Source organism: Pteronotus mesoamericanus, unplaced genomic scaffold (assembly GCF_021234165.1).
Source record: "Pteronotus mesoamericanus isolate MK-2021 breed Mesoamerican mustached bat unplaced genomic scaffold, CSHL_Meso_final scaffold_21, whole genome shotgun sequence".
In the NCBI taxonomy this organism is placed as follows: domain Eukaryota; kingdom Metazoa; phylum Chordata; class Mammalia; order Chiroptera; family Mormoopidae; genus Pteronotus; species Pteronotus mesoamericanus.
The window spans coordinates 29,715,298-29,731,708 of NW_026555310.1; the positions used below are offsets into that span (position 1 = coordinate 29,715,298).

Genomic DNA, 16,411 nt, shown 5'->3' on the forward strand with positions numbered 1-16,411 from the left:
TCAACAAACTGTAATCACTGGAAAGAGTTAGAAAAGCTATTTATTGAGTGGGCTCCACCACACTATATATTTATTTCCTTGCTCCAGCATCCAGTTTCACTGGGTGGCTAGGTGTCATTAAGACTAGCTCTTTAAACTGTCTGTGCACAGATAAGACTGATTTTGAGAATGTTTTCAGGAAATGCAATAAAAGATCCTATCGTATCCAAAGGTGGGTGCTTTGTAATGAAAGTGCTGTCCAGATGCAGGAGTATGAACACGGATAGGAGACATTGGGTGTAGGTCTATTTGGCCATGTGCTTATTGTTGAGAGTGGCCCACCAGGAGCAGCTCTACGTGGGACATGTGTATGCTGGGTTTTAAATGACTTTCTTCAGTATGTATTAGATGGTGGGTCGTTTGGTTTCTGGGCAGAGCTCACAGTTTGAGCTGGCTGCTGACTGACCTTTCTTCCACTTGTACTGTGGTAAGACATTATGCACACAGAACCTATTCCTCAGAGAGACAAACTCATTAACTGCTGCTCCCTGAATGAAAATAATTACATTTGATAATGCACTGAAAAGGAAGTAAGAAGAAAGGAAAATAAGAATGCGAATGGCAGTGAGAAATTTTCAAATAGCTTTTAAATTCTCCTGGATGAACGCATGTTTATTTTTAAGACCTTCTCTATCACTTCACTCTCTCAAGGCTCTCTGTTTTTCACCCTATCATTAGTACTTTTCCTTCCATGTGGTCTTATGGAATTGTGGAAACTTTCTCAACTACATTTTGCCTTACCTTTTTGGCTTACAAACTAAATGAAACAGACTTTGCTGTCTTATTATTCATTGACTTCATGGATCCCTTGCTATATACACAGCCACAGATAAAGATTTACTTTTCCTCTCTGTAATTTTTCTCCTTCAGCCTACTTCTCTGTTTACTTGGGCTTCTATCAACCAACCCCACACTTACCTGTCTTCTAGTTGTAAGGAAATTGTTTAACTCTCACCTCCCTAAGCTCATGGAGCTCCAGGAATAGTAAAAACGGGGCTTGGCTGGAGCTGGGAAAATTTTATTATTTTTTTTAGAAAGAGAGAAATATCAATCTGTTGTTCCCTTATTTATGCATTCATTGATTGATTCTTGTATATGCCCTGGTTGAGGATTGAATGTTCTAATCAACTCAACAGCCTGGGTCAAGTTGAGAAACTTCTTTACATGTATTTTTCAGGCACTTAAAAACTCTCTGCCTCAATAAATAACACTGTGGTTATTAGTATCAATAATAAAACATAAAGTGTAATGTAATATGGCTATGCAACATGTATAATATAGTATATCACCTAAGTTACAATTTTAATATTTACAATTATACCTTGTTATCAAATGACTACAAAAGTAGATAAGAAAATCACAAAAGTGATTTTCCACTGTTTTAGGATTACCTAGACAGCAGAAAATCACCATATTTTGTATCAGATCAATCAGAATTAAATAAGTAGGCTTTACTGACCATAGAGCCAGGGGAGACTCTTGTTAACAAAAGTAAAGTTTGTAGGGATATGGAAGGGTGGTAACCACCAGTATTCTTCAGAAAGAATGATCCAGGATTTTGGAGGTGTCATTTCAAACATATACTTATTATAGAGAATTAAAAGTGATTCACATAAAGAATTTCTATTGTAACTATAATCTACTTGAAAGAGAACTGGGAGCTGGAAAAATGGAGAAGGATGGGTTAAGAGAAAGATTTTTATGGTATATCATCTTACATTTTTACTTTGGAACCATATGGCTATATTTCTTTTTTGTTTAAAAGAGAGAAAGAAAAAATGGCTTGATACCGATACTCCCTTTAATCTACATACTGGTAGGAATGAGTGTCTGTGTCTGTCTTTATATGATGGGCAGGGGAAGCTCCTTGGGGCTCTGAGAGCTGCAGAATTAAATAGCTTTTATAGGTAAGTGTTCTCTGCTTATTGATTTTGAAGCTTCAGTGGGAGAATGTTTCTGAGAAAGAAAGCAAATGTATAACTCGTTCTCTCTTGAAATCTGCCAACTATTTATTCGTCATCTCCATTATCTTCATGGAAAAATGAAATACAGGGTTGGGCAAAAGAAGGTTGTGAATATGTGAAACACAGAGTTTGTTCTTATTACTTATTCATTGTTGTATTCTTTTCCATAGGAACAAATGTAAACATAATTTTACCCCACCCTGTATTTTGTTTTAAAAATAAGTGATACACAACAAAATAAACTAGACCTGCATAAGGAAAATTAGGGGAGGTGAATCTTTCCCACATAACCCATGGGCCACAGTTGCCCAGACAGGTGCTGTGAACATGTACTTGAGCACTGGAGCAGGGCTCTTGGGTAGGAGGGGAGCCTTTAAAAATACTTTGGTTTAATAAAAAAAGAAAAAAAAAAGGAAATAGAAAAAATAATTTGGGAAACAATGGCATGAAAGGATAAGACCAGATCAGGGTTGTACTTGCTCTATAAGGAAAATGCCAGCAAAAGTTCTTCCGGCCTGAATATCAGGCAGATAGAGATTAATGTATGACTCAAGTTTCAGGTAGCTATATACTTAATATCTAGTGATCTGCAGCTGCGCGTCAGAGTACATGAGTTCTCTGTGCACTCCATTCTATTTTCTTCAGAACGACTCAATTGTGGGGAATTTTCAGCTGTGCTCTGCATTCTCTGTGGATCAAACGTAGGAGTGGACAGCGGAATGGCAATGGGAGACAAGAAGAGCCCGACGCGAATGCTACTGGAATGCAGTCTCAGTGACAAGTTGTGTAGTAAGTACAGAGGTCTATGTTCTGGCTTTAGGATAATGAACACTAAGGTCTGGATAAATTCTAGGAGGGGGATACTTTGATTTGTAGTAGATATAAAGACAGTATTGATAAAGAAATGGGCACGAGAGGCCATTGTTTATGAAAAGTGGCGAGTACTCCTCCCAGATCCAGATGTTGCATTCTTCATCTCAGTAGGAAAAATAAGAGAAGAGCCACGGAGCATACTTTCTGGGCTAAGAAAGAGGGACATTGATGTTTCCAATTAGAATGTTGCTCTCAATAGGGTTTCCATTGTATGGGAGAGGAAGACAGAAGAGATAACCATTTCAGTATGATGAGCTAATGACTGGTGGGTAAGGGAACTTGTGTGAACATCAGGTTAGGTTTCTTCTTTAATCTCTTATCTTCCTGTTTAATTTCCTACCCAGTTGTCTGGCAGCACCAGTATGAAATCATCATCATCCCAGTCCTTCTGGTTGGCATCTTCCTGATCATTCTTGGGGTCATTTTGTGGCTTTTTATCAGAGGAAAAAGAGCTCAGCAACAGTCTCCTGGACTCCAAGGTAAAGCTCAAACAGGGGCTGGACAGAGGCTCAGGGAAGATAGAGATCGCAGAAAAATAAAACCCAAGTATCAGTGGGCCCAGCTTTAGAGGTCTGGGTCCCTGCAGTGGGAGACTGGGCATGGGTCCCCTCCTTTGGAGTTGGGACAGGGGTGAGCTCTTCTTTAGGCAGCAGAGAACTCATGAATAGAAGTTCTATATATGCTTGTTAACTGAAACCAGAATAGGCAAGAGATGCCTCATGTGACCTGCTTCTGTCCTCTTGGTCTTATTGTACTATCAAATTTTTGCCTTTATGAATGTCTAAGTATTTGGGAGGCTTTGTTACCAGCTTTGAAGGATGATATCTTGCTCTATAATGCATTCCAGTCCTACTCTGTGCCCCTGGAATATGTGACAAAAAGAGGTAGCTTTCATAATAACTTTTGAAGTGTTAGGTAGGAGATGATAACATGCTGTTCTGGAGTATCACTGTGCTTGTAATGAAAGACAACCAGCTAGTACATGAAACTAACAGTAAAAAGAAGGAAAAAATATGACAGCAATATGAAACTTTATAGTGGCTGATCCTTAATCCCTTTCTAAATTTTATTCCAATTATCTTATAATTCACTCTTGTAAAAAAAAATCTCAAAGAAGTTTTTTAAACTTATTTTCACTACTACTTGTCACATTTTCTTTTCAATATACTAAAAGGGCTTTTAACGCCATTAGTCCACCAAAACTGCTCTTCCCAAGATCACCAATGACAGCTATGTTGAGTTCTCACCTTATATGACCTGTCAAAAGCATTTGAAACAATTTTGTATCTTTCTTCTTGAAACACTTTTCTTCGTTAACTCTTCAGTCACTTTCTAAATGATCTCATTTTAAGCCTATAGAGTCAAATGCTTTCTCTAGTCTAATTATACTCTCCCCTTGAACTCCAGATTCTTCTCCTAAACCACCAACTTTGCAGTTGGGATCCAATACACATCTCAAATGTAATATGTCCATAGCAAAGGTACTAAGATTCCCCGACAAGTATCCTCTGCCAATAGTTTTCTCAGTCGTAGTAAAAGACAAACCAAACTCCCTATGTGTTTAGTCTAAAACAATAAAGATGTTCCTGAGTCCTCTGTGTCTCATACTTCATATCCAATTCATTAGCAAATCTTGTTAACTTTATCTTCAAAGTTAACTCATGCCACTCTCATCTTGCATAGATCATTGCAATACACTCCCAGCTGGTTTTCTTGCTACTGCCCCTCTCCCTTTATCATATATTCTCCTCAGAGTAGCAGAATGATTCTTTTAAAGTATAAGTCAGTCCTGTCAATTCTGTGCTTGATACTCCCAGTAGCTTCCTATCTTAGAATGAAAAGAGACAAAATTCTTTCCATGGTGTAACATGACCTGGGCTCTCCCTGGCCTCCTCTCCTATAGTTTTCCAGTTATTCCACTTGATTCCAGCTGCACTGACTTCATTGCCCTTCCTCAAATATGTCAGGTATGCTCCTCATTCAGTACCTTTGTATTCCTTGTTCCTTTTGTCTATGATACACTTCCTGATACCATGTGGTTTACTCGCTAATTGCTTCCAGGTGTTCCTCAAATGTCATCACAAAGGCCTTTCCTGACCTTCAAACATGAAATAGTATCTCTGATGCTTCTTATTCCCCTGCTTTCCTCCATAACACTCATCACCTGGCATATTATTGTCTGTTTCCTCTCCCCAACCACTAGAAAGTAATTTTCATGAGAACCTGGACTTTGCCTATTCCCAACACCTAGAATTGTGTCTGGCCTGTAGAAGGTGATATTTGTTGAATAAATCGACGAATTAGTGAATGGGGATTTAATATTAAGAATGAATATCTCTATTCCAATGGAGAAAAAGTGGCTAAGGAAGGAAGGGAGTACCAAAAGACTTTTTGTATAAAACTCTAAGAAATATGGAATAATTTCACCATGGGGACAATGTGAAGGAGTTAAAATAACCATAGCTTAGAGCTGAGTAGTTACCCATACCTCCCCACTACACTGGGGAGCCAATTGATGGACTTAAATGATCATCTCCACTGGCAGTTACCACCACCAACAGGTATCTGTGATTTGAATACTACATTCATACTGAACGGTGATCCTGAGAAACACAGAAAGGAAGTGCCATTACCACTTTCCAGAGGTCACCTTAAGTTGTCTTAGAAGTAATGGAATTATTATGAAAGTTCTAGACGGTTGGTACAGAGAAGCATCAGAAGATAACCCCACAATGGCTGGAGAAAAAACTTGTTAAAGGAACTTTCTTGCCAGTTTTTTCCAACCTCTGGTTTTCTGAAATCGAAGGTAGGAAGAAGCTGTTTGGTATCATCTTTTTGTTCTAGGCATTGTCCCTGTGCCATCTAGGAGCCTAAATGAGCAAGTAGGAGCACATGGAGGAAGTGTGTTTGTACCACTTAAGGAGACATCGGTGGAAAGCCTTCTACAAACTTCCACGCAGGCCCTGGTTAAGCTGCAGGTGCCCCGGGAGCAACTCTCTGAAGTTCTGGAGCAGATCTACGATGGTAGTTGTGGGGCCATCTATCGAACCAGGATGCACACTGGGGACCCTGACAAGTCCAAGATTATTGTCCTCAAGGCTTTAAAAGGTAAAAGGAGAAGTGTTAGACTTCCTTTACGTTTTTACTTTTCTACTGTGAGCCCCCCTAACAGTAAATGCTAACAGGCTTTGCAGACATTAAGATGTTAATCAATAGATAGATGTGATCATAATTGTGTGCAGAATAAGAAGGGATTAACAAATAAAAATTCAAGACAGACATATTCTTCTCAGGCCCTGGCCAGGTAGGTCAGCTGGTTAGAGTGTTGTCCTGATATGCCAAGGTTGTAGTTTTGATCCTTGGTCAGGTCAGGGCATATACAAGAATCAACCAATGAGTGCATAAATAAATGGAAAAAACAAATCACTATTTCTTTCTCTCAAAAAAAAAATCAATAATAAAAAATATTTTCAGGTCATACCTGTGAGGCACACCTGGAGTGATACCTTCTCCTTGGTCCTAGAGAATCTGTAGAAAAAAAAAAGAAATGTCTTTCCTTAGCTCGACCTTGCTTATCAAGGTTGTTCAAACTGATTTTAACGTATCGGTTATTACTTGGATGAGGATGTTGAAGTTGATTCTTTATTTTCCTTAATTATTTGATATCTTTATATATATATATATTTTTCTTTTCTTTTTTTTTTTTGCTGAAACTCATAATTTGCTGAGTTTCAGCAAAACTCAGTATTATAATAATAATGAGTCATACTGGCTCATAATATGGGCCAGCAATGGTGGGTGCATAGAAAAAAGATAGGATAAGCAAGAATTTAATTAAAAGGCCTAGACCATGATAACATTTTAATATGAAGAAAACATTTGCCTATTTAGGCAGATGATAACCTACCTAGTTGTAAAACTTATGATTCCATGTTACCTTTGACAAAAGATCAGTGAGGATCATCCTCTAATTTGTTCCCTTCTAATATGCTTTTTTGCCTATATTCACTCCCCTTCACACCTTTGAGAATTATCACTTGGGGTTGCGTCCTTCCTCAAATTTCCCATTTTATCCAAGATGTTCTGATGGTTCACTGCTCGTGGCTCTTCTGTTCTCCACAGAACCAGCTGGGCTCCACGAGGTTCAGGATTTCTTAGGGCGAATCCAATTCCATCAGTACCTGGGGAAGCATCAGAACCTGGTACAGCTGGAAGGCTGCTGCACAGAGCGAGAGCCGCTGTATATGGTGCTGGAGGATGTGGCCCAGGGAGACCTGCTCAGCTTTCTCTGGACCTGTCGCAGGGTGAGCAGTAGGGTGGAGGTGTTAGAAAGGAAAGGCTTTACCTGGCTGATTAGCTGTTCACATGTCAGTTAACCTGATGAGTGACAAAGTAGAAAGATATGATAGCAGAACAGAGTAATTCAGTATCACCATGCAATAGAACTTTTTATGACGATGGTAATGTATTATATCTGCACTGTCCAATAGGTAGTCAGTAATCGCAAGTGGCTATGGAACACTTGAAATGTGACTGATGTGGCTCAGAACCTGAATTTTTAGTTTCATTTCATTTCAAATGATTCACATTTAAATAGCCACGGGTGTCTGGTGGCTGCTACCATATTGGGCAGTGCAGATTTAGAGTATAGACTTTAGGCTCCACCTCCTGCTAGCTATGTGAATTTGGGCAAGTCACCTATCTGAGCCTGATTTTTCTGAATCTGTAAAATGGGAGTAATAATAAATTATTATTAACATTAAAGGAAATTATATGTAAAAACACAGCAGTCATTTGTATATAGCAAACACTCAAAATGGTAGCTGTTATAATGATAATTACATAACAGCATAACTGTTTATTACTGATTGCTGTTATTGTTAAGTGTGTTTTGCATTCTGTAATATCACCCTAGTATGCCAGGGCTGAGTTGAGGAGAAATTCAGCTTTTAAGCTTTTGTACCTCAAACTCATATATTAAAAAATTAATTTCCAGCTAAAGTCCAAATCTTTCTCCTTACAGTTTTCCCATTTTTCTATATATCCCTCTTTCTGAAGCACTACATGTTTCCTTGGTCAGTTCTTTGCTTGGCAGTGAACAAGTTTGATATTAAGCAAGCCTCCTCAACTGCTGATTATTTTACTACTAAATGTGTACAAAAAAGTGAGCCTGGTGATGTCTTCCATCCAGTGATATAAATAGGACAATGTACAAGTCTCTAGGTGTTTTAAACCTTTTAAAGAGCTTATCCATCTGTAACTTGTTCTGTGCTCTAAGCACATTAGCTTCTTTCTATTTTTTTAAATTATTATGCTTCTCTATTTTAGATCATTTTTGCATGCTTTTTCTGATTACACTAAACTTCTCCCTTCTCTTCTTTGTATAGTCAATGCGCACTTGTCCTTCAGATCTCATCAAAAGCTTTCTTTGTTCACCAGCCAAATTGGCTTTTTCCCCTACCACCATATTCTCTCTTTTACATTCCCTTCATGGCTGTTATAGATATGTGATTATACATTTACATGTGATTATTTGATTTCGATTCATATGTGTTTGCCATACTATAAACTCCAGACAGCAATGGACATGTTTACTTCGTTCACTCTTAATATTGTGTTCATAAGCTGGAATCTGGTACATAGTAGGCATTCAATAAAAATATGTTGAGTTAATATGCTTAATTAAATACACACACACATCCCTCCAAGAAAACTGATGCTTTATCCAGTGCTTTCTTACCTGCTATTCTGTAGGAAATTCTTCCTTCATTCTACTACTCACCTACATTCTTTATTATTCCTCTGCATATCTGAGACTCTCTAAAATCAATCTCTCTTTGAATTCTATTTTAGTATCTTTTTCTTAGTTTTTATATCTGCATTTAAGAATACCACTGCCCACATTTATTATTCAAATCTGTTCATGTCATTTTGACATAATGCCTTTCTATCTCCTTAGGATGTAATGACCATGGATGGGCTTCTCTATGATCTCACGGAAAAACAAGTATATCACATTGGGAAGCAGGTTCTCTCGGCTTTGGTAAGCTGGCCAAAATGACAACAGATGGTAGGGATTTTTCTTGTTAGCCTGGTATTCGATGTCAGATTTTTCATATTTATATTCCTAAATGGAGTTTGTATTATAAAGAAAATCAGGTGGAAGTTAGGGGGCAGAAGCTCAAACACTGAGAAATTATTTTCAGTTCTTATTTTTATGAAATTACTTATATAATATACAACAGGATTGGTAATTCTGGATGGAAGGTAGTCAACTTAGGGTTTTTAGAAGGAATAGGATGGGTTTTAAAAGGTTTCTCAGTCTTAACGTTTGAAAACCAGGGCCCAGAGCTCAATACTCTTACTTCTTCCTATATATTAATATTAATAGATGTAAAAGGGACAAATAGGGAAGCAGATTGGGAAATGATATGAGAAGATAAACTAAACGGGTAAAAGGCTACAGAACCAGAAGGAAGTATGCCATTTTATACCTGAAAAACAAGAAATACTAGTTCAGAACATGTTTGGTTAGAAACCTGCTTTGATACTGAATATGATAGGAAATACATATGATTTAAAAAGGAGAAACACATGAAAAAGGAGGAATAAGAAGGGGTGATAGTGAAATCTTTCCTTTTAAAAAAAAAAACTTAAAAAAAGAAGTAAAAGAAGGAAGAACTCAGGGTTTAAGAGAAAAAAAAATTAGCTTTACCATAATTACTTAGGAAATTTAGATGACTATGTCTATAAAATTATTTAGATAATCATACTTAAAACAGTATTTGCTATAGGAAATCAGGGCTCTGTGGAGCTTCTACTTTAAGTATTTTATGTATTTTGCCACCTGGAGGGGTGAAATACCCCAGGGATCTAAATGGAATAAGGGAAAGCTTAGCAAAACAGAAGTGATGAGATGAGAGAAAAGAGCAGTAGTTATAGTTGAGATTTCCATGGAGCAGGAGCGAGAACATATCACATTAGTGAATATTACCCCTGGGGTTTGGAGGACCTAGTTGGTATATTTCCTTGCTAAGTTAGGGTGACAACACACACCCACCTTGTCTTCTGGACCATAAAGGCAGAGGTGCCCTGTTGGGATGCGCTGGTTCCATGGATGCTTTCATCAGGGCCCTAGGTTACTAGGTATAAGACAATATCATACTATTTTTTTTCTTACCTTTCACAACCCCAAAGTAACTGCATTATTTAATTCTTCACATTATAGTATAACTGCTTTGTTCTAAAACCCCACCAGAGACATAAAATTGCTAGTCACTGTTTCCTTCATCATCGATTGGAAATTACCATCTCGATCTTTCATTTTTTCATACCGTGCTGTTTGGTGACCATAGACCTCAATTTCTAGCTCTTTGGTCATGTATAGCTTTCCAATTTCTCCATATGCCTTGAATAGCTTGATGTTGGGGCAAAGGATTCTAGAAATCCAATGTCATCCAGGTGCAATGGTTCTCAAATGCCTTGTTGACTGTGCTTAGTATCATTTAAATATTCATTAAAAATATAGATTACCAGGCCCCTCTGCCTAAATTTCAGTTAAGTAAACATAGAGTAAAAATCTTACATTTTTAGGAAATCCTCAGGAAATTCTGATTTTCAGCCTGGCTTAAACTGTGTGGCCTGTGGCCTTGTGTAATCATTTAGATTTATCTGAAAGATACTTCCTTAACTCATTTCATCTCATTATTTTAGGAACAAAATGAAGTGATGTAAAACTCCATATAAATGTATTGTTATGACACTTCATTTTTCTGTGTATAGATTACCTTGTTTTGGGGAATGCCACTAGAAACCTGAAACCCACTCCCTTTTCCTGTTGCTAGCTGGATCCTACCTGAGAGACAGATGAAATCTCGCAGGGGTTAGGACTTGCCACACAGAGGTGACTGGGCATTCCAAACCCAGTATTAGTATTATTTGGATTGTTTGCATAGTTTGGTAATCCTAAACAATTTTATAGCTAAAAAAAATAAAAAACAAGAAATACTAGTTCAGAACACGTTTCATTGGAGAATTGCAAAATGTTTTGTTCATTATTATGACTTGGAAGTCATATGCTTATATATATGTGTATATACATATTTATAAGTATGCCCACATATATATTTAGAGATATGTCATATTAATGAGACTTGTTTGGAGTAGGAAATGTTCTTGTCTTTTTTATGATTCCTAGCACTGCTTCTCCTTGTGTGTGATCCAAGCGTGACCTCAGGCAGCTGATCTATCTTTGATTTTACATCGACAGGAATTTCTTCAGGATAAACATCTGTTCCATGGGGATGTGGCAGCCAGGAATATTCTGATCCGAAGCGACCTTACTGCTAAGCTCTGTGGGCTGGGCCTGGCTTATGAAGTCCACACTCAAGGAGCGGTCTCCTCTACTCGCACCCTGCCTCTCAAGTGGCTCGCCCCAGAACGGCTTCTGCTGAGGCCAGCTGGCGTCAGAGGAGACATGTACGGTTTGTTCCAACCCTTTGGATTTCTCTCCTTATTGGCCCACACGTCCTCTAGTCCCTGCCCATGACAGTGTCTGTTGTCAATCATGTTTACAAATGAAACCTCTACTTAGAAGTCAGGCAGACTCTCAAGCAGAAATGTGTATTATGTGACAGAGCTCATATTTGGCATCTGGCGGCAACCGCTTTTCCTGCCTTTTGAAATGTTCTTTCTGTGTTAGAGTAGCAGCCTTACTTAAGAAAGCAAAAAGAAAAATGAAAAGATTATTCGCAGTGATATCTAGCAGAGTCCTTTTTATTTGAAGGATGTGGGTCCAATGCAAAGTCCAGTTAAACCATGAATTATTAAAATAAAAATATACGTATGTCAAATAATTTAACTTAAAACTTTTAGATGAAGATTTATTTATTGATCTTTTGGAGGAGGGCTGAGGCCTTGTTTATGAGGATGGACCTGGAAAATGGTGTTATATGTTGTTTCTTAACTAAATAGTATCCATAATGAATTATTTTTGCATTTCAGTTTGGGATGATTCTGAGTGAGACACTTGAAAACAGATGTGAAGCAATTTGGCCACAGACATTTATTGTTATTTTTCCTAATTTCTTACAATTGTGTCAGTGACACAATTTGATGCCACTTTCTTTTTAGCAGCTTATTTTTATAGAATATTTTAAAAACATTTAACTTACTTTTCAGGTAACTAATATGCTTTTAAATTTATATTTAATTAGCTTGTCTAATAAATATTTAATTGATTACATAATTAAATGTATGATTGGCATAAACAGGGGAAAGAATCACAGTTGACTTTTGGTAACCATATAACTCAACTCCTCGGAGAAGTGCATTGGTGTAACATAGATTATTTTACTAGCCACGAATGTCATGAGCAGCAGAGAAAATTTAAAATGTCGGTTAATGTGGTTGAGAGACTTCCATTGCTGCTTCACTGACAACTGCTCTTCGATAGAAATCTAGGGGTGAGAAGCTTAACTGGGGAATAGTACTCATTTAATGATGATGTCCTACAGTGGTGAAATAGACATCTCTCCAATTATATTGCTTAGGGAAATATGTATTCCAATTATGTATAAAGCTTGTTCTGTTAATATTTATCCTAGGTTTGGGCTATTAGATCTGCTGAGGAAAAAGTAGGGAAATTACAAGCCTCCCTTGGCCTTGTGCTAAAAATATAGGCTTGAATTTTTGTAGGAAGGAATGAAAAGGATGAAAAATGTGCAGAGAGGAATTTCTGTATGTTTGGTTGAATGTGTTTGTGTATTTGCATAAACAACACACCCATAATTTTGTCAATAATAGTATACACTTATTGCTATGAAATATAGAAAAAAAGAGAGACCTAAATCCAATCCTCAAAGAGATTAGACTCTAAGGGGATTGGACAGAAATATTTTCTAATGGCACTATTATTTGGGGTGTTTTATCAGACACCCTCTGTTTTCTTTGATTGCCTTCCTTATAGGGCTCTTCCTGAAGCCCTCCATATTTAAGCGGACTCTCTTTAGGAAAAGCAGACATAAAAATAAAGTAAATGACTTTGGTTCTTTTATAGATGGTCATTTGGGATCCTGCTTTATGAGATGGTGACTCTAGGTATGTACCTGTATGCAAGTATGTTTGCTGGAGTGATGGATGGCATATGCTGTTAGGAAGGGTTTCAGTACGATCTCTGAGGTTTGAATTGGGCTGACGTGAAATCCTTCTCCTTTTAACTTTCTTTTGCTTTCTTTATCTTTTTTCCCCTCAACACTTTACCAATTCCAAGGATATCTTAAAATACAAAGGATAATTCCAGGAGTGATCTTCAATAACATAAAAGTGTTGTCTTCAGATTTATTAACTCATTTGACTGAGAAACTGCAATACCTCCCCACAGGTGGGGAGTGGATAGCAGGTCATTCTTTCCTTTGCTTTATTTTGTTACTTTCCTAAAGACTCCACATTCTCCTAAATTATCGGTTTTTTCCCCCAAACACTTTTTTACCCCCCAAATTTCTCTAAGTTAAATCCTTAGTTGATCACTAGAGAGCAACCACATTGTATCTATTATTTTTCTTATGGTTTATATTCACTTACCTTTTGTAGGCAATTGGCCCAGGTGGACGGGGAGTAGTGTAGTTATAGCTCATACTCCAGGGGACCGAAGTTCTCCTGCTACTCTCATTCTTTCCATATCAACAGGGGCACCGCCATATCCTGAAGTCCCTCCTCTCAGCATTCTACAGCATCTCCAAAGAGGGAGAATCATGAAGAGACCCAGTAGCTGCACACACACCATGTAAGTGACTTTTAAGGCCCATGCTTCTCTCACTCCAAATCTCTTTTGCTCCCTATCAATCCTCGTATGATCTCCAGCTGTCCTTTATGTGCTAATGTACATCCCTACGGCAAACTTATGCAGTAAAACACATCTGCTCATATGTCATATATCATACATACATACCATATATACATGTGCATAATGCATATGCACATGTATACACTCACACACAATGTGCAGCCACCAAAAACTATGTTAGAAATCTATATTTGATGAAGTTCAGTTCTTCCAGAAGCTTCTAAAATAGGTAAGAAGCAGATCAAATCCAATGCATATACAGTAGTATTTTATTTGTCTAAATGTCTGTCTCAGTCAGAGACTACCAGCCTCAATTCTAACACAGCTGCCATAAAATCCATGCACTAGAGTTATTCATTGGCTCTTATTTAATATTTAACTTTTAAAAAGTATTAACTATCTGATTTTTCAGCTCTGAGCACATTAGAAGCCAACTGGAAGAAGGAGGTAGGGAAAATTTATAAAGATACATGAAGGAGGACCCAATAATGTCAGCAGAATGGGACAGCTGGTCGACCAATGGAGATGCCAGAAATGGAGAAATTCAAAATTACGCCCAGAATTTATTAACCAATGAAATACAAAAGAGATGATTACAGAACATAAGAAAAGATTAAATCATTTATAAGAAGGCAGGAGAGACTATAATATATTGTTATATATTTCCATTAAAATTGTTGCTATTTTACAAATCTTTTAGCATTGAAAGGGTAATTTTCAAGGTAGGTTTCTCTACAATAAACATTTACTATATCAACCAGATTATAAATGTTAACTGTCATAACTATAAATACACACAGTGCAGCAATACTGGCTAGGTATACTAAAATAAATTTGCTGACAGATATTTTTTGCAGACTTCCTATGTATAAAAGGCTGCCCTTGATACTGGGGGAGACACTTAAATAATAAAGTAGCTAATCTTGAAGAATTTAACATTAGATGAGGAGATATCTGAAACAACATGAAAATAATCGTAAAATGTCAGGCAATAATTAAAATGATTAAAAGCTCAGATTCTTCTCAGAGTCAAAAAGACATATGTTCGGTTCTAGCCCTGCTACTTTACTATATATTGCTTTCTTATTTTAAAATAGGTAGGGTAATCCTACCTCAAAGTTCTTGAGAACCTAAAATGAAATAATGCATATTAAGTTCCACTTCCATGACTTATACAATAAGTCAATTTAAATAGTAGTAATGTTACTAAAACAGCATCTTTTACAAAATCTCATCATACAACACTAATGCGTGTGGGGAATATGGTGAGGGGGCGCCAAAGTTTATAAGGGAAGGTTTCACAGATAAATTAACATTTAAAACCAGCCTGTCTGATGCGCACAGAGAGGATATTCAAGGACCTGGGGACAGCATGAGAAAAGACAGAATCGGGCGTTAATAACCACACCCAGGGCATGGCGGGACTCGGACTTGGCTGAAGGAGAGGGCTCAGTTAGGCACAGCCGCTGTGGTGGAGCAGCGGGGGGAAGTGCCCTTCCCACAGTGGGAAACCACTGTGGGTAGGATGTGGACTTCGCAGGGATGTGAGACTTCACCTCATACCCCGTGGAAACCACTGTGAGTTCTTCGGCAAGGATGGTGTGTAATGAACATGAAAACAGCATTGCACATGCACTAGACTGGACTGAAGAAAAGCTACATTAAAGGCGATAAATACTTCTATGTAGATTAAAGCAATTTCCCCAAGAAGGTAAATTACAAAGGGGGAAAATGACCGGGATTAATGGAAGACCTAATTACTTTATCCAAAATTAATACAAATAATATTCCATAACTTCGTATGTTTTTAATAATTTTTTTATTTTTCATTTACAGTTGACATACAATATATTAGTTTCAGGGGTACAACATAGTGATTGTACATTTACATAACTTATGAAGTGCCCACCACAATAAGTTTAGTACCTGGTAACTATACATAATTATCACAGTATTATTGAATACCTTCCTCATGCTCTACCATAACTTCTTATTTTCCTGGCTGCAATATATCTTTTACTGGTAGATAAGTTGTAGCAATTGTCTGGAATGCTGCAAGTTAGCAGCATCTGAAGATGAGGACAGGACTTCTGAAAGGGCTTTTGTCAATAGAGTGGGGGAAAAAACTGTTCTATTATACTGATCGTAGCCTGAGAAATCTTCAGTCATTCGTATGATTAAAAGGGCTCTGTTGAGAAGATGATATTAAGAGACTTAGTATTAAGCAGATGCAATGACTATTAATCTCTGGGAAGAATATAGCAGTCAGGACAATGAAAAGTAGATTAAAGAATTACAGGGATTTTTTTTTTGTCAAGGTTTATTAGGTAAGGAGACATGTTTTTCATACATTTGCCTTGCCAAGCAAGTCAGTTTTTCTTTTGTCCCCTTCAGGTATAGCCTTATGAAGTCCTGCTGGCGCTGGAAGGAGGACAGCCGCCCCTCACTTAGAGAGCTGTGCTCACGCCTAAAAACTGCTGCTCGAACCGCAGATGACAAAGTTGTGTTGCAGGTACCAGAGTTGGTGGTTCCTGAATTGTATGCAGCGGTGGCAGGCGTCAGCGTGGAGAGCCTCTCCTACAGCTACAGCGTCCTTTGAAGATCCCGGGGCAAGAACATTGATGTGTGATTATATACTCTTGAAACCAAGTCCTCTAAGAACAGAGGATGGACTTTCTAGTGGGACATAAAG

The 16,411-nt window shown here is 37.6% G+C and overlaps 1 protein-coding gene across 1 annotated transcript; it reads left to right on the top strand.

Moving 5' to 3' along the window:
- Positions 1-800: 800 nt before the first annotated feature.
- STYK1 (serine/threonine/tyrosine kinase 1) lies at positions 801-16,318 on the top strand. The gene is made up of 10 exons (XM_054590936.1): positions 801-868; positions 2,647-2,792; positions 3,221-3,355; positions 5,721-5,984; positions 6,999-7,180; positions 8,836-8,919; positions 11,146-11,354; positions 12,934-12,974; positions 13,563-13,659; positions 16,114-16,318. Exons 1-10 carry the CDS (start codon positions 801-803, stop codon positions 16,316-16,318), a joined length of 1,431 nt encoding a protein of 476 aa, XP_054446911.1.
- The last annotated feature ends 93 nt before the right edge of the window (positions 16,319-16,411 follow it).